The sequence below is a fragment of the Diaporthe batatas genome, assembly GCF_019321695.1.
Source record: "Diaporthe batatas strain CRI 302-4 chromosome Unknown Contig00006, whole genome shotgun sequence".
Lineage (NCBI taxonomy): Eukaryota > Fungi > Ascomycota > Sordariomycetes > Diaporthales > Diaporthaceae > Diaporthe > Diaporthe batatas.
Genome location: NW_025408553.1, coordinates 1,816,435 through 1,833,133, shown reverse-complemented (window position 1 = coordinate 1,833,133; position 16,699 = coordinate 1,816,435). Strand labels below are relative to the sequence as shown.

General features: G+C 50.2%; 3 protein-coding genes across 3 annotated transcripts; 2 read left to right on the top strand and 1 right to left on the bottom strand.

Annotated features, from left to right (window-relative positions):
• Positions 1-37: 37 nt before the first annotated feature.
• KVR01_006245 (uncharacterized protein) lies at positions 38-2,015 on the top strand. The gene is made up of 5 exons (XM_044791650.1): positions 38-300; positions 354-494; positions 546-630; positions 688-1,422; positions 1,474-2,015. The coding sequence occupies exons 1-5, from the start codon at positions 133-135 to the stop codon at positions 1,896-1,898; spliced, it is 1,554 nt and encodes a 517-aa protein (XP_044645048.1). The 5' UTR covers positions 38-132; the 3' UTR covers positions 1,899-2,015.
• Positions 2,016-2,226: 211 nt separating this feature from the next.
• KVR01_006114 (uncharacterized protein) lies at positions 2,227-3,766 on the bottom strand. The gene has a single exon (XM_044795026.1). It carries the CDS (start codon positions 3,675-3,677, stop codon positions 2,406-2,408), a length of 1,272 nt encoding a protein of 423 aa, XP_044644917.1. The 5' UTR covers positions 3,678-3,766; the 3' UTR covers positions 2,227-2,405.
• Positions 3,767-3,960: 194 nt separating this feature from the next.
• KVR01_006279 (uncharacterized protein) lies at positions 3,961-16,049 on the top strand. Its single transcript, XM_044784224.1, has 6 exons — positions 3,961-5,110; positions 5,185-6,208; positions 6,265-10,374; positions 10,440-11,140; positions 11,190-12,977; positions 13,030-16,049. The coding sequence occupies exons 1-6, from the start codon at positions 4,141-4,143 to the stop codon at positions 15,984-15,986; spliced, it is 11,550 nt and encodes a 3,849-aa protein (XP_044645082.1). The 5' UTR covers positions 3,961-4,140; the 3' UTR covers positions 15,987-16,049.
• Positions 16,050-16,699: the final 650 nt, after the last annotated feature.

The following is a 16,699-nucleotide window of genomic DNA, read 5'->3' as shown; positions in this document are numbered from 1 at the left end:
GCGACAGCCCTTACCATAGTACATGACTTGTGCTAGGCTGTGGCACACAGGTGAAGTTGCAGCTTGCGTTCCTCAGTGTGGCGTGACGAATGAGAAGATCACCAGCAATATACACGACTATTGGAATCCAAAATGTGGACCACGTTATTTCTCGTCGCTTCTCTCGGCGCGATATGGTTCATCTCCAAGCGCAAAGCAGTCGTAAAGCTCAACATGCCTTATGTGCAGTTTGACGGCAACAATTCCGATGCGAGATACATATCTGAGACCAAGAGCCTTATGGAAAGAGGCTATTACAATGTGCGCATCACTCTATATCAAGACATTAGCTATCTTGCTCATTTGTGCTCTAGTACATCAAAAGTGGCCAAGCGTTTGCCATCAGGAATCCGGTGGATGAAAAACATCCACAAGTCATCCTGCCTATGAAATACCTGGACCAGGTCCGCAATGCACCACAGAGCGCTTTTGACTTCTACCCCTTTCTGAAAAAGGTAAGATCTGATTCTCGAGCCTCGCAGACTCGGCTCATCATGAAAGAATAGGCATCCGTTATGGAGGATATCCATGGGTGCTGGCTCACCAATACAGCGAGCGACATGGTCAGGGTTGAACTGACCAAAGCGTTAAGTTTGTCTTCCCTGGGCGATCAGCTGATCAAGCTGCTGATATCAGTACTTAACACAGCAAGCATGATACCCAGTCTGGACGAAGAATGCTTGCGGGCCTGCGACAAGATAATCCCTCCTTGTGAAGGTGTATACTCCCTTTCAATGCAAACTCCTTTTTCGATGTCCTCTCTAACCTTGCTAGACTGGAGTCAGATCATGCCATTTCAAGTGCTGCTACCAATTTTTGCGTATACTACTGCAGTTGTCTTGTACGGAACTGAACTGTGTCACGATGAGGATTGGATGGGCATGATATTGGCCTATATCCCGAGTGTCATGATGGCACCCATAAGTGTCACCGAGAAATACCACCCATCGTTACGTTGGCTGGCAAAATACTTTGACACTCCCACTAAATCAGTCATTCAGTTGCGTCGCCGGGCCGGGGAGCTATTGCAGCCCATTCTAGCCACCCATGCGAAGGGTACTCCGTCGGGCAAGACTTCAGCGTCGGGCAATGCCATTCAATGGTTGATAAGTCGATATCAAGACCAAGGCAAGGTACCGACATCAGATGATCTCGCCCAGGACATTCTTTTCGTCACTGTTGCCGCTACTCAGACAACGCCAGCAGTGGGAACATCCATCTTGTTTGACCTAATGGACCGTCCAGACTCCGTGACCGATATCCAGGAGGAGATTTCGCAGGTGTATGATGAGAAGGTCGGATGGACGCGAAGCTCCCTGGCAGACTTGAAGGTCCTTGATAGCTTCATGAAGGAGAGTAAAAGGGTGCACACATTCACACAAGGTACGACCTGAAATTATGTTCCTACGCGATTTCAGCTGATCCTCGAAACAGTGACGGTCGAGAAGATGGCCATGCAATCTCATACTTTCGACGATGGCTTGCATATTCCCGCCGAGACTCAGATCTCGTTTCCGAATCAGCAGCTGAACTTGGACGATGATATTACCCCGGACGCCAAAACATTTGATCCGAAACGCTGGCTCAGAATGCGGCAGGGCGCGGATAGAGCAAAGTTCCATTTCGCTTCTGTCTCGGATGACTCGATTACTTGGGGCAGTGGCTACCATGCGTGCCCCGGTCGGTTCTTGGCTCAAGACACGTTGAAGCTCATGTTCACACGCTTGCTGACTCACTATGAGTTCAAGTATTTGGATGGAACTCAAGAAAGGCCCCCGGATATGTATTATGGATTTGGTGTGGCTCCGAACATGGCAACACCAATTCTGATCCGGAAGAAGAGTTCTATCTCAAAATAGACATCCCATTAGAGGGTATTAGGGACCAGACATGCTATGTTTAGCCATTCATACCATGGAGAAGTAACATAGAATGTTATTCTTACATAGCATGTTAATTGAACATAGTAGTAAAAGTATGAAGGCGCCATGTATGTCCTCGGACGTATACGGAATAGAAGCGAAGCCATATAAATTAAATTTTTATATAGTGAATTAAAATATTAATAATTATAAAAAAGATTACTCTTTAAAAAGTTATTAATAAAAGAATATTAAAAAATATTTAAAGTTATTATCGACCTTATATATAATATAAGAAAAGAGAGTTAAAAGGGTAAATAGTAGATTAGTAATTATATAGTTAATTGAAAATTATAATATATCTATAGCCTTCATATAAATTAGCTTAGATTCCCAACCTAGTTATACATAGCCCTTATTTATCGCCCCTACTATCCAACTTAAGAACACGGAAGCACTGTCTTAGTTTGGATCCCATTCGCATTTTCAGCAGAGTGGAGTACCTCAGATAGCAGACCTGTCAATATTGAATGTCTTGTCCAAGAATTGGAAAACCCGTTGGTTGCACAATGCCATGGCCCCCACTTTTGCCTGCAAGCTCCCGCCGCCTGGGTTCATTGGTAACCAAGTCTCCTTCTCTTTGGTATTCAGGTCCTTGATTATAGCGGTCGCATGTGCGTCCAGGGCATACATTGAATTCGTGGCTCCTGAGACGAACACTGGGCAGTGCACCTGGTCGAGATACGCCTCGCCTCTCTTCTTGAGTGTGTACCGCTTCATAAACCGCAGGATTTCGCTTGGCGATGACGCCCCTAGAAAACGGGACGATGTTGCGATGTCCCACTGCATCTGGAACATGGTCTTGGTCCCTAGCCAGATCATATTGTCCACAAATCGATCCGTCACCCAGCCCGAGTCCCAGAGTCCAAGAAATATTGGCGAGACGTGCTTGGTGGCGAAATCGTACAGGTCATGAATGGGATCTACCGCCGCGCACGCCTTGACACGAGGGTCGGCCGCAGCCCGAAGCGCAAAATAGCCGCCAAGAGACGCGCCTGCGACAGCGATTCGCTCGAGATCCAGCTCCATTTCTGGGTGTGATGTTGCATATTTCTGTAGATGATCGAGCACCAACCCATTGACTACTTCCCAATCCGGTCGCATTGGAATGTTATGCTTATGCAGCGTGAGTCCCTGGCCTGGTCCTTCCAAGGTGACAAGAGCGTAACCAAGTCCTGGTCCTTCGGCTGGAAACATGTGGTAAATCTCCTCGCTCATGGAGTCTGCTCCCACGAAGTTGATGATGATCGGGATCTTGCCAGCCACTCGTCTCGGTGCCGGGGGTAGGAATAGATAGGCTGGCAGTGAAATGCCGTCTTGGTAGGAAATATCGAGTGTGTGCACTTGGCCATCCATAAGACGCACAGCGCGATGGAAGAGGCTCACGACCTTTTCCAGAACTGGCACGACCCTGGGATCAGAAGTTCCCGTTCTGTTCCCTGTCATCATGTAGGCGCTTGCGCGGTGATAGTTTGCAGCTCGCAAGAGTGCCATTTTGGCAGCATCTCGATGGTCATGACGTTGTGCTTCTTCAGCAACTTCTTCAGCTTTCTGGGCCTGGTAATGCCATGCCTCTTGCCAACTCACCGGATCATTGTCTTTGATCTGGCCGAGTGCTTCGAGGCATTCTGCTACCTCGGCTCCGCCAGATCTGACAGTGCCGAGGATGCGGATGGTCTCAAAATTGAAGAAGTCACTCTTGAAAAATTGGTGCATTCTGGGCAGAGATATTCCGGTAAGTCATGAAAAATAAGCCCTTAAAAGGCGTGAAGTCTAGTCATGGCGAATCAAGTCTCTGAACTTTGTCGTAATGGCCTTTGTAGTCGCTGTGTGGGCTCCCTCTCCCCGAAATCCTGGTCCACTTCGAGAGCTGGAAACAACTGAAGCCCGATTGGTCCCAAAGCAACTCCGATGCATACCCGTCGTGGCAAGTCCACTCTATGGGAATTAGAGCCTCCCTTCCCAGCGCAGCCAATGACGCAACAGCTGTAGGCTATACTGCCTTTTCATTTCGTCCCCATGGTTGCTCATCTACGACACTCTCGCAGCTTGGCGTTGGCAAAGTCTCGAAAAGTCCCTGGCTGGCAACATCAATTTTGATAGTATTTTTCCTTTCTTTTTTTTCCCTTTTCCTTTTCTGTGTCTTCTGTTTTGGTACAGTGAGGGCTCGGTCACCAAGATGGCGGCCGAGCACAGTGCTGGGCATGATCCCATCGCCATCATAGGCAGTGCTTGTCGCTTTCCAGGCGACGCGTCTTCGCCAGCCAAGCTATGGGACGTACTCCGACAACCCCCAGATCTCTTGCGCGAAATACCAAGAGATCGTTTCAACGCCGACAGATTCTTTCATCCAGACAGCCAACACCAAGGCACAAGCAATGTGCGCCACTCGTACACCTTGTCCGAAAATATACGGGCTTTCGACGCCCAATTCTTCGGTGTCAGTCCGGTGGAGGCTACAGCAATGGATCCGAGTCAGAGGATACTGCTAGAGGTGACTTATGAGGCTTTGGAAGCAGCAGGTATCCCGATGGAAAACTTGAAAGGCTCATCAACTGGAGTATTTGTTGGCGTCATGGGGGAAGAGTACACTGCAGTCGCAGGTCGCGATCTTGCAAGTCTGCCAACCTACTTTGCATCAGGTACCGCGAGAAGTATACTGTCCAACAGGCTATCTTACTTCTTCGATCTACGCGGCCCTTCCATGACGATTGATACAGCATGCTCCTCAAGTCTTGTCGCTCTACACCAAGCTATCCAGAGTCTGAGAAGTGGGGAGTCTTCTGTGGCTATTGTTGCAGGAGCAAACCTGCTACTAGCACCAGAACCCTACATTGCGGAAAGCAAGCTGAAGATGCTAAGCCCTACTGGGAGGAGTCGGATGTGGGACAAGGCGGCGAATGGCTACGCTCGTGCCGACGGCTTTGGAGTGCTGGTCTTGACACGTGTCTCTAGAGCAAAAGTGAATGGAAACCACGTGGAGGTTATTGTGAGAGAGACGGGAGTCAATCAAGATGGGCGTACAAAAGGGATCACCATGCCCAGCTCTGAGGCACAGGCACGGCTGATACGGATGACATACAAGAGAGCCGCTCTAGACCTATCTATACCGTCGAGCAGACCGCAATATTTTGAGGCCCATGGGACAGGTAAGTTGAACTGCAGCCACCATTCTCGGATCCCAGCCTTGTAACGCATGTAACTGACACTACGATAAAACAAGGAACTGCTGCAGGTGACCCAATCGAAGCGGAAGCTATAGATAAGGTTTTCTTCCAGCCCGACCCGACCAGCACGAGTTCTGACGCTTCTGGGCGACTTTACGTCGGATCTATCAAGACCGTTCTGGGCCATACAGAAGGTACAGCCGGTATAGCCGGACTGATGAAGGCAATGTTGAGTTTACAACACGCAACAATTCCACCAAATCTGTTGCTGGATCAGCTGAGCGAGAGAGTGCGACCGTTTGCTAAGCATGTTATCATCCCCACGGAAGCCAGATCGTGGCCACATTTACCGGAAAATGTCCCAAAAAGAGCCAGTGTGAACAGCTTCGGTTTTGGTGGGACTAATGCACATGCCATCCTCGAGAACTTCATTGATCCGACCGCACAACCTACGAACCAAAACACAGGTGCATCATCGCCTCTGATACCCTTCAACTTTTCTGCCGCTTCCCAGACGTCCTTAAGGGCCATGCTGGATGGATATGCAAAGTTCATCAGAGCGAACGCGGAGGTGTCGTTGAAGGACCTTTCATGGACACTGAACGCTCGCCGGTCAACACACCCAATTCGTATCTCTCTGGCAGCCTCCAACCCGAGCGATCTAGCTGATAAACTTCAAATGACGATTGAAGACAATATAAGTATCAGCAAACTTGGGAGTCACGGCATGGATCTTGCAGAGCCTCGATTTATTGGCGTTTTCACCGGCCAGGGTGCCCAGTGGGCAGGCATGGGGGCGAACCTGATCCAATCTTCATCTGCCGTCAGACATTGTTTGGAAAAGCTACAAAGATCATTGGACACCTTAAGACAAGAGCATGCACCATCATGGAGATTATTGGATGAGTTGATCGAACCTGATTCCCAGCGAATAAGCCAACCGGTTTTTTCACAGACTCTCTGCACCGCCATTCAGATTGCCATCGTAGATTTGCTTAGAGCTGCAAGAGTCAATCTTGTTGCCGTTGTTGGCCATTCATCGGGGGAGATAGGCGCATCATATGCTGCTGGATATCTAAGGTAATCAAGGGGCCGCTGTGACCTGAGAGAAGCATGTTGCTGACCTGTCATCCCAGTGCCGAATGCGCAATACGAATCGCATATTATCGAGGTTTCTTTGCGAATGTTGGGAACAACTCTAGCGACGCCGCAGGTGCGATGATGGCCGTGGGTACATCATTCCAAGATGCCAGCGACCTGTGCGAGCTGCCTTTTTTCAGAGGTCGTATGTGCGTAGCCGCGGTCAACTCGCCGATGAGTGTGACCCTATCTGGAGACGCCGCAGCAGTCAAACATGCTGGTATTGTGATGACAGACGAGAAGAAATTTGCAAGGATGCTGAAGGTTGAGAAAGCGTATCACTCTCACCATATGGTCCCTGCCCTGGAGCCATATTTGCAGGCTCTCGAGAAATGCAACACGCAGGCCAAACCGCCGGCACCGGATTCGAAGTTCCCACACTGGGTTTCCAGTGTTACAGGCGACCGGACTGAAGGTGTGGATCAGGATTATCTCAGTCGAAACTATTGGGGGGATAACATGGAGCAGACAGTACTGTTCTCAAGTGCTTTGGAGTATGCCACTGGAGCTCATGGTCCTTTCGACGCAGCAATCGAGATCGGACCTCACCCAGCACTCAAGACACCTGCATTAGACACGATGAAGAACCTGTATGGCGAAGAAATTCTCTACTGCGGCACACTTCAAAGAGGCACCAACGATATTGAAGCGATTGCTAGCACTTTCGGCACACTTTGGACAGCTTTTGGCAGGAAAGCAGTGGACTTCGATGCCCTTCATCGATATCTCTGTGAGGTCGGCGACCCGCCAGCAAAACTCATCAAGGGGCTTCCTACGTATTCATGGATGCATGAACGGGATTACTGGCACGAAACACGGCAGACAAGATCATTCCGAAGCGACCATCGCAAGACGCATAGCTTGATCGGTTCTATATGTCCCAACAGAACCCCAACTGAGTGTCAGTGGCGAAACTACCTAAGTCCAAAAAGTGTGCCTTGGTTGATGGACCACAAAATACAAGGCCAAGCAGTGTTTCCTGCTGCGGGATACATCTCAGCCGTGATCGAGGCCCTTGAGCAACTATACCCAAATCAAGACATCAAGTTGGTCGACTTCAGCGATATCAGCATTGGTCAAGCTTTACTCATACCGGCGGAAGGTGAAGTGGAGATCCTCGTGGAAATATCCATACTCGTGGATGTCGATGAACACGTGGATGCCAGCTTTTCCTTCAGCTCAGATTCCGCGCGAGGATCCGCTGACCTGGTATCCAATGCCTCTGGCAGACTGCGTATTATCAAGGGCCCAGTATCAAGCGAATTGCTACCAGCTCCATCGATGCCAGAGGGTCGGTATGTCGAAGTACAGCCTGAACTATTCTACGAATCAGCTCACGAGCTTGGCTATGGCTATACTGGGCCTTTTCGTGGTCTGACAAGAACGCAAAGAAGACTAAATGAGGCCATTGGGTTCATCGACGTGCCAGATGACACTACTGAAAACGAAAATCCCCTGCAGGTTCATCCAGGGATACTAGATTCTGCCATCCAAGCTATCCTTCTTGCTTATTCCTACCCCGGAGACAACGATCTCCGCCAACTTCATCTGCCGGTAAAAATTGAGCGTCTCTGCGTTGACATTGGAGCCCGTCGTGTTGATCTCGATCGTCAGTCACAGCTGCGTTTCCAAGCATATGCAATCCCAGCACTCACTGAGCTTATTGGCGATGTGGAGGTTCATTCACACGATGGTGGCCGCACCTTCATTCAACTCCAAGGTCTGCACGTGAAACCTTTGAGTCCATACTCACTCCAAAATGATGCGAAACTCTTCTTTGAGAAGACTTGGGGATACGAAACACCATTACCAGATCAGATACCTGAGGGGAACGGTGGCATTAAGCAGCAGATCGGCCAACACCTGGAGCAGGTAGCACATGTCGTCAACCAGCTCAGCCATCGCTTTCCCCGTATGGATATTCTTGACGTTAGTGGGGGATACCTAACAACCATGCTTGGAGGGAGCGCTCGTGGCACCTTTTCGACGTATACTGCTACAGAGCCAATATCCAAGTTCACGGGAATTTCTGAAGTCGATCTTCATGAAGTCAGGACTGGCTCCCAAGTGGTATTCAAGCACCTCGACCTCAAAGAGCCGGTGAACGACCAGGATTTCAAACCGGCTTCGTACGATCTGATGATCGCCTGTCTAGTGTTACACGAGATAGACAACCTAGGGCAAACTTTGTCGCAGATGAGGAAGCTATTGAGACCTGGAGGGTATCTCATTGTGCTCGAGCGCACCGATTACCACTCTGGCTTAACAAACATCACTGGCATACTCCAATTTGCAAGCAAGGAAGATTGGAATTCCCTACTTTGCAAAGCCGGCTTCACAGTTATCGCTACCAAGAATCAGGAACGCAGTAGCTCAACTCCCTTTTCTTTACTCCTGAGCCAAGCCACAGATGAGCAAGTACGCCCCCTCTTCGAACCGCTGACAGGATCTCAATCAGTGCTGCCATCATTGGGTCCTCTGTCGGTAGTGGGGGATAAATCATTGACAACGTCGCTTGTCAATTCCATCGGCTCCTATTACGACCAGGTAGTCCACTTTGATCGCTTCGATGACCTTGCATCGTCAGGCCTTTCATTTGGGACCTTCATCAGTTTTGCGGATTGCGGCAACGATTCAATTTTCCAGGGCATGACAGCTACAAGGCTGTTGGCACTGCAAAATATGCTCAAACATAGTAAGACATTGCTATGGGCATCGTCTGATACTGGTGCTTCCAACCCACACAAAAACATGCTTGCTGGGCTACTGAGGACTGCAGTGCTCGAGATGACGTATCTTCGGACTCAGATCATCACATTCACCACTCCAGAACAAGTTGATGTCAACCTGGTAGCCAGGAGGCTCCTGGAACTAGAGGTAGGGGCGCATCTGAGAGAGCAACGGCCCGACGAAGATATTTTGTGGCACGCCGAGCCGGAAATACGGGTCGAAGATGGGCGGATTAAGATCCCGAGGCTTCAAATCCAAGAAGCTCAGAACCAGCGGCTTGCTTCAACCTTTAGGCCGGTGACACGACCGGTGGCCTCGAAGGAAACTGTCCTCGCTGTTGTAAGCATGAATGGCAGAATGAAAATGTCGACGAAGTCTATGTCACTCATGCACGGTAATGGTGTACACCGCTTGAGGTACTCACTGCTCAAAACCGTTCCGATTTCCAGCCGAACCAGGCTGTTTCTATCCCTGGGTGAAAAGGAAGAGAGTGGAGAATACTTCGTCGTTCTTACGAGCTCCCTTGAATCGCGGGTGCAGATTCCTCCAAGTTGGACTATACCTGCACCCCGATCGCAACAAGGCATGCGATTTCTGCTCTCGCTGTCTAGTCAGCTTCTGGCTCAAAGCGTTCTATCCAAAGCCCAGGCTGGTAGGCCAATCGTGGTCCTGGATGCCAACAAACCATTAGAAGATGCTATAGCCGACGTCGCAGCTGAGAAGGGCATACGGCTAGTACTTCTGAGCACGCAGTACAAGAGCAACGCACGACCTCGAGCATATCTACACCCCCGAGCATCGAAACGAGCAGTCTCGCAACTGTTGCCGGCCGACATAGCTACGTTCGTCGACCTGGGCGTACCATCCGAGCTTTCTTCTGTGGTCGAGGATATCTTGCCGCGCCATTGCCAAAAGTTCTCGTCCTCAGACTTCCTGAGTGACTTTTCACATCATGACGGCGATCCTCAGTGCGTACGCGAAGTAGGCGATCACCTTGAAGCCGCCTGGATATGTGCTGTAAAAGCAGGGTCTGTGAAAGTCAAGAAGCCATCGGGTCTTGCAATTGAAACCCCAACTAGTATATTGCGTTTGGACGATCTAGCCCACGAAGTCATTCAGACGCAGGCTATTCTTTCTTGGGAAACCCCGGAGACTGTGGAGATACCGGTTCAGCCCGCCAGTCAGCTGGTTCGCTTTGCCAGCGACAAAACATACTGGCTGCTTGGCTTGACTGGCGGCTTGGGCCAATCTCTATGCCGATGGATGGCAGATCGAGGAGCTACAAGCATCGCACTGACAAGCAGGAACCCTAAACTTGACGAGGCCTGGTATCAATATCCATTGAATTCAGTATGCCATGTGCGCACTTTCGCAGCGTAAGAAGACCTTTGTTTCGATTGTGTTCATTGCAAGAAGCGCTAACATTTGGCTGGTGGTTCAGAGACATCACAGATCGACTCTCTCTACGAAAAGCCCACTCTGTAATTACCGAGACCATGCCTCCCATTGCTGGAGTAGTTCAAGGAGCAGCCGTCTTCCATGACACTGCGTTTCCTGAGCTTGATATAGAGAGACTGCACAAAGTGACAAGGCCCAAGGTCGAGGGTAGCACTTACGTGGACGAGCTTTTCCCAGAGGACACTTTGGATTTTATGATCTTCCTGTCCTCCGTGGCCTACGTGGCTGGCAACGCCGGACAAAGTGCGTATGCCATGGCTAATGCGTTCATGGCAGGTCTCGCCGCCAATCGACGCGCCCGCGGTCTCTCGGCCTCCGTGGTCAACGTCGGAGCAATTCTGGGCAACGGCTACGTATCTCGTGAGATGTCGCGCGAGAAGCAGCTGGCATTGGAGAGAGCCGGCTTCATGTTTTTATCTGAAAGAGCTTTTCATGAGATCTTTGCAGAGGGCGTTCTAGCCAGCCGGTCTGATTTCGAGGGGAACTTTGAGATCACAACTGGAATTCGACTCGACGGGACTGACAATTACAAGCAGACTTGGGCCTCGAATCCTATCTTTTCGCATTTGGTGCCGAAGTTACGAGACAGAGCGGACAGGGCCAAGCAGCGAGAATCTAGGGGTTCTTTGAAATCATCACTACAGCAGGCGAAAGACCACGACCAAGCATACCAACTATTGGAAGGTATGTTGGCATTTGCACTTGAGTAGAACCATACTAACGACTTTTATAGATGCTTTCATGGAAAAATTGCAATATAGGTTACAGATTGATTCTGGCAATCTGACCGCCTCGTTAAGCCTCAATGCACTCGGAGTCGACTCGCTGGTGGCTGTGGACATTCAGTCTTGGTTCCAGACAGAGCTCGGTGTGCAACTATCAGTTCTCGACATATTCAACCCTCACCCAATCAAAGCTCTTCTTTCTTCTGTGCAGAAGCAACTGGTGCTGGACGAGTTCACGCCGCAGCCTAGAGAATTGCTAGCCGACGAAACACATTCTGACACACCCGCAGAGCCCAGCGTGGTTCATCAGCAGTCCGAATCGGATCAGACAACGGTTTCCGACGGAAATGGTTCAGAAATTGTGGAACGTGACTTGCAATCCATGCCGTCAGAGCCAGCCACAATAATATCGGATCCAGAAGACAAAAGGCTTTTACCTCCGGCGGTCGTTTTCGAGCGAAATGTGCCAATGTCCTTTGCCCAGTCACGCTTCTGGTTTCTTGGATTCTTCGTGGACAACAAGTCCGCCTTCAACATCGTTGTCAAGGTCGCATTCCAAGGTCAGCTCGACGTTTTGCAGCTCAGAGACGCATTCTTTGCGGTAGGGCAGCAGCACGAAGCGTTGCGTACTGTCTTCTACACCGATGCGGCCAGCAAGAGGCAAATGCAGGGTGTCTTGCCCCATTCAATCATGGAACTCGAGCACTCTGATGTTGAAGACGAAACCTGCATCAATAAAGTACTGTCGGAAATGGCGGACCATCAATTCGACCTCGAAAGAGGACCACTGCTCCGTATGAAGCTTCTATCCTTGCCTAATGGAACCTGTTCCATGGTCATCGCATACCACCACATTGTGATGGATGGCATCGGGTTTCAGATCTTCTGTGACGATCTTGAGAAAGCTTATAGCGGTCCTCTGAGTCTCAACGTATGCCAGTATCCTGACTTCACACTTCGAGAGATACAAAGGTACGAACGAGGGGACTGGACCAGACAGTTCGACTACTGGTGTATCAAGTTTCGGACACTACCCCCGCCACTCCCAATCCTGTCACTGTCGCGGAAGTCTTTCCGACCAGAGAAATCAACGTTCAACTCTCATGGAGTGAAATTCCGCGTCGATCGAACTTTGAAAGATCGAATCGACGCACGGTGCAGTCGCTTGGAGGCCAAACCCTTCTACTTCTATCTGACCGTCTTCTCCATAATGATTTTCCGCTATTCGGACCATACAGTCAAAGATATGTGCATTGGAGTGGCTGATGGCAATCGAAAAGAGAAGGATGTTTTGTCAAGTCTTGGTCTGTTCTTGAATTTGTTACCAGTCCGGGTACTGACGAATCGGGACCAGCCATTCGCGAAACTACTCAAGGACGTGCGAGAGACCACCATGGAATCTTTCGAAAACTCGCAGATCCCCTTTGATCTTCTACTAGATCACTTGTCGGTGGAGCGCTCTACTTCCCACAGCCCCTTGTTCCAAACATTCTTCAACTACCGCTCGAACATCAAGGAAGCCCGGACGTTTCTCGGATCTGAGGCCGAAGGCGAGTCGGTCACTGTCGGTCAAAACGCATATGACCTGAGCCTCGACATTCTCGACAGCAACGGGAGAGAAGATCTAGTCACACTTTCGGTCAGCAAAGATTTGTACAGTATACAGGATGCAGAGGTGTTCAAAAACAGCTATCTTGGGCTCCTTGATCATTTTGCAGAGAACCCCGCTGCCAAAATCGCTTGGCCATCCCTGCATCCCGAAGAGGAGATCAAGAAGGTCATCGATCTTGGAAGAGGTGCGTCTCAGGAAGCTGAGGTATATTAATATTGCTGCTGACACAGTGTCAGGTCTGCAACTTCCGTCGAGGTGGCGTGGCACTATCATCGATCGTGTTGACCAAATGACTGAGCAATACGGGATGAACTGTGCGCTCAAAGATACCCAAGGGAATTACCTCACTTACCAGGAAATGGAACGGCGTGTTCACCAATTGTCATTAGAGCTATGGAACCGCGATTTGAGTCACGGTTTCCACGCCGGTATTTTCCAAAAACCAGGGCTTGATTGGGTCTGCTCACTTCTAGCCATTTTGCGACTTGGCGGCGTCGCCGTGTCGCTCGATGCTCAGCTAGGTGTCGAGAGACTGCGAACTATGGTCCATGACTGCCAGCCTTGTGTGATCCTCACAGATGAGTCAACCAACGAACAAGCTCAGACCATCTGCGGTGCCGAGACAGAATCAATAGCTGTTTCCAGGACAAAATCAGTCGGCCACTCTTGCCCCGTCAGAAGCCTGGCGAAATCCAATGATACGGCAGTGGTTATATACACTAGCGGATCGACGGGCAAGCCAAAAGGCATAGCCATTAAGCATTCTTCGATCTGCAATTGGGTGGAATTCGGACTTTCGAGATGGGGACTTGTCGAGGGAGGCGAAGTCGTCCTACAACATTCCTCGTATGCCTTTGACATGTCCCTCTGCCAGATTTTCGTGGGCCTCGGGCATGGTAACACACTCATCATACCCGATAGCACGTTGAGAGGAGATCCAATGGCCATATCAGCACTTGTGGCCGAGAAAGAAATCAGTGTTACACTTGCGACACCGACGGAATATATCTCGTGGCTCAGGGAGGATAATCGCGAGTCTTTGGCCAAGTCGAGCTGGCGAGTTGCAATGAGCGGTGGGGAAGGTGTCTCTGAAGCACTTGTTCAGAGTTTCCGGTCGCTCAGTTGTGCTGCGCTGCGTCTTGTTAACTGTTATGGCCCTGCCGAGACTACCTTTGGGTGTGCCGACTCTATGATCTCGTATGCTGATGATTCATATACCATACCAGCCCTGACCCCTCTTCCCAACTATTCTATCCAAATCTTGGATTCGGACATGAAACCTGTGCCCGCAGGCGTTTCGGGTCGAGTCGCTATTGGAGGTGCAGGGACTGCGGCGGGATATCTTACAGATGAATCACTGACGAACATGACCTTCCTCCCTAATCGTTATGCTAGTCGATCATTCCATGACCAGGGATGGACTCACCTGTACCTATCCGATGATCGCGGGCGACTGGATGAGGTAGGGCACCTGGTATTGGAAGGGAGAACAGCAGGCAGTACGCAAGTCAAGATCGGGGGAGTTCGGATAGAAGTCGAAGACATCGAGAGCAACATTATGAAGACAATGTTGCCGAAGTTACGTCACGTTGTGGTGTCATGCAGAAGTGGCAAGGAGCTGTCGGAGCCGGATTTTCTTGTCGCCTTCATCGTGTCATCCATTGACGTGTCGCAAGAAGACGAGGCGGCATTTAGTGCGGACCTTCAGCGCAATCTGCCATTACCACGATACATGCGGCCATCCGTCGTTAAGTTTCTACAAGATATTCCGAGGACAGCTTCAGGAAAATTGGACCGAACCGCGGTGGAGGCTATCCCGATAGACTGGGACACGTTTCCTGGAGAGAAAAATGTTGCTGCCGACCTGTCCGATTTCGAAGAGACCTTACGAGGGCTTTGGGAAGAGGCATTACCTGGCAACGCCGCTGGACACACCGTTAACAGAGATACCGACTTCTTTCACGCAGGAGGCAACTCTCTCGCCCTCATAAATCTTCAACGACTGATCAAAGACCATTTGATGGTGGAGGTTTCAATACATCATCTATTTCAGTCAATCACACTCGAGAAGATGTCGCGCCTGATACACCAGAAACAGCATCTACGAGATCGATCTTCACCCAATGACTGGAAGAACGAGACTAGGATATCAGCCGCGCTGACAGAGCTAGCGGTAACTACTACTAGTAGCAACTTACCACCAAAAGCTATCCCTCAAACAGTCGTCCTCACCGGGGCCACTGGCTTCCTCGGCCAAGAAATACTGCAGCAGCTCATCGATGATGAAAGAGTCACGAGAGTAATTTGCATTGCTGTACGGACACCCCAGCGGGAACTGGGGGGCATCTTCCGCGATGGCAAGGTCGACATTCGGCATGGCAACCTCGGCGCGCGGCAACTAGGACTATCTGACCATGATAGCAGACAAATCTTCAACGACGTCGACACAGTAATCCATGCAGCAGCCGACGTATCATTCATGAAGACTTACGAGAGCTTGAGGCTGACAAACGTTGCGTCGACCAAGGAGCTAGTACGGCTGTGCCTACCACGCCGCATTCCCTTGCACTTCATCTCCTCAGCCACCATCGCTCAGCTTTCCGGGCGAGAAGCTTTCGGGCCGGAATCCGTGGCAGACTTCGAACCCTTGGATGGTCTTACCGATGGATACACAGCAGCGAAATGGGTCTCCGAAGTTTACCTCGAGCGCATCAGTCGGCAGTTGGGCTTGCCTGTGACTATACACCGGCCGACCAGCATCACGGGTGAAGCGGCGCCAGAATCGGATCTCATGAGCAGTTTGATGCGATATGTGCGCAGACTCAAAGCGGTGCCAGATGTCAACAAGACTTGGAGCGGTTACTTGGACTTCGTGTCCGTGCAAGCTGCTGCTGGCCGGATCATTGGTCATGTCAAGTCTTCGCAAGACCGTGCTGCCGCAGGTGCCAAGTTTGTCTACGAGGCTGGCGACTTGGTGATCAATTTACAGGATTTTCGGTCAGGTTTGGAGAATGAGGCGGGAGAAGCATTCAGTGTGGTTTCTGTGCGAGAATGGGTAGACCTTGCAACGCAAGCTGGGATGAATGCGTTGCTAGCCGAGCATCTGCATTCTATACTAAGTCGGAAGGCGTTGCTCCCGAGGATTTTGAAGGAGGGTCATGTGGAAAGCGAGGGTCATTCAGCCACAGTGTGATCGCAATCATGCTGTTTTGGCGGAACGTCTAGAATGGTCAACCCCAGTAGACGAGGGTTTCGCAGATATCCAGCCACATTGATAGATAGAGTTCCTTAGAGTTAGGTGGGTTTTTTCCATTTTTAATGAAAATCGTTCCTACCAGAGGGAAGCAAACAAGAGTGGACAGAGTATTTCAGGGCCAATTCTGGGAAGCGACTCACAGTATGGGAGGTTGCCGATTATCCAACAGCGAAAATTCGAGTCAACCCGAAAGCTGACCCATTTTCGTCAAAGAACCATAAAGTAAGAAAACTTGTGAAGCTAGTACTAGAGCTCCAGACGTTTGCGCAGTTTGTACGAAGGTTCATACGCCCCATGCTTGGGGACGGCTTCTACATTGTGGAATATTGGAACTCGTTGACCCCAAGAACACTCCGCAGCTGGGATAGAGACCTGGGCGGCATGGAAGAAGTGTTATTGTAAAACCAAATGAACAGTCGTTTCAACTTTTATCATCGCAAAATCATTCTGCAATGTCTGAAGCCGCTAATGAAGGATTTGGATGTCGCTGCTGGGATGTTGTGGTAGCAATGACCAGTGCCGCGCCACGGCGATCTCAATTTGTATGCCGACAGCAAAGACACAATAAAACAGACACAGGTAGCAGAGGCTGGAAGAGAGCTGGAAAAAGATGAGAGTGATTTTGAACAGGTACTCAGTGGGCCTTGTTG

What these genes read in the sequence shown, in the direction of transcription:
- KVR01_006245 (XM_044791650.1), top strand. Translation starts at nt 133, where the DNA reads ATGTGGACCACGTTATTTCTCGTCGCTTCTCTCGGCGCGATATGGTTC. An exon ending in TCTACCCCTTTCTGAAAAAG is followed by an intron (nt 495 to 545) that starts GTAAGATCTGAT and finishes ATGAAAGAATAG; the next exon opens with GCATCCGTTATGGAGGATAT. An exon ending in GGTGCACACATTCACACAAG is followed by an intron (nt 1,423 to 1,473) that starts GTACGACCTGAA and finishes TCCTCGAAACAG; the next exon opens with TGACGGTCGAGAAGATGGCC.
- KVR01_006114 (XM_044795026.1), bottom strand. Translation starts at nt 3,677, where the DNA reads ATGCACCAATTTTTCAAGAGTGACTTCTTCAATTTTGAGACCATCCGC.
- KVR01_006279 (XM_044784224.1), top strand. Translation starts at nt 4,141, where the DNA reads ATGGCGGCCGAGCACAGTGCTGGGCATGATCCCATCGCCATCATAGGC. An exon ending in TATGCTGCTGGATATCTAAG is followed by an intron (nt 6,209 to 6,264) that starts GTAATCAAGGGG and finishes CTGTCATCCCAG; the next exon opens with TGCCGAATGCGCAATACGAA. An exon ending in AGCATACCAACTATTGGAAG is followed by an intron (nt 11,141 to 11,189) that starts GTATGTTGGCAT and finishes CGACTTTTATAG; the next exon opens with ATGCTTTCATGGAAAAATTG.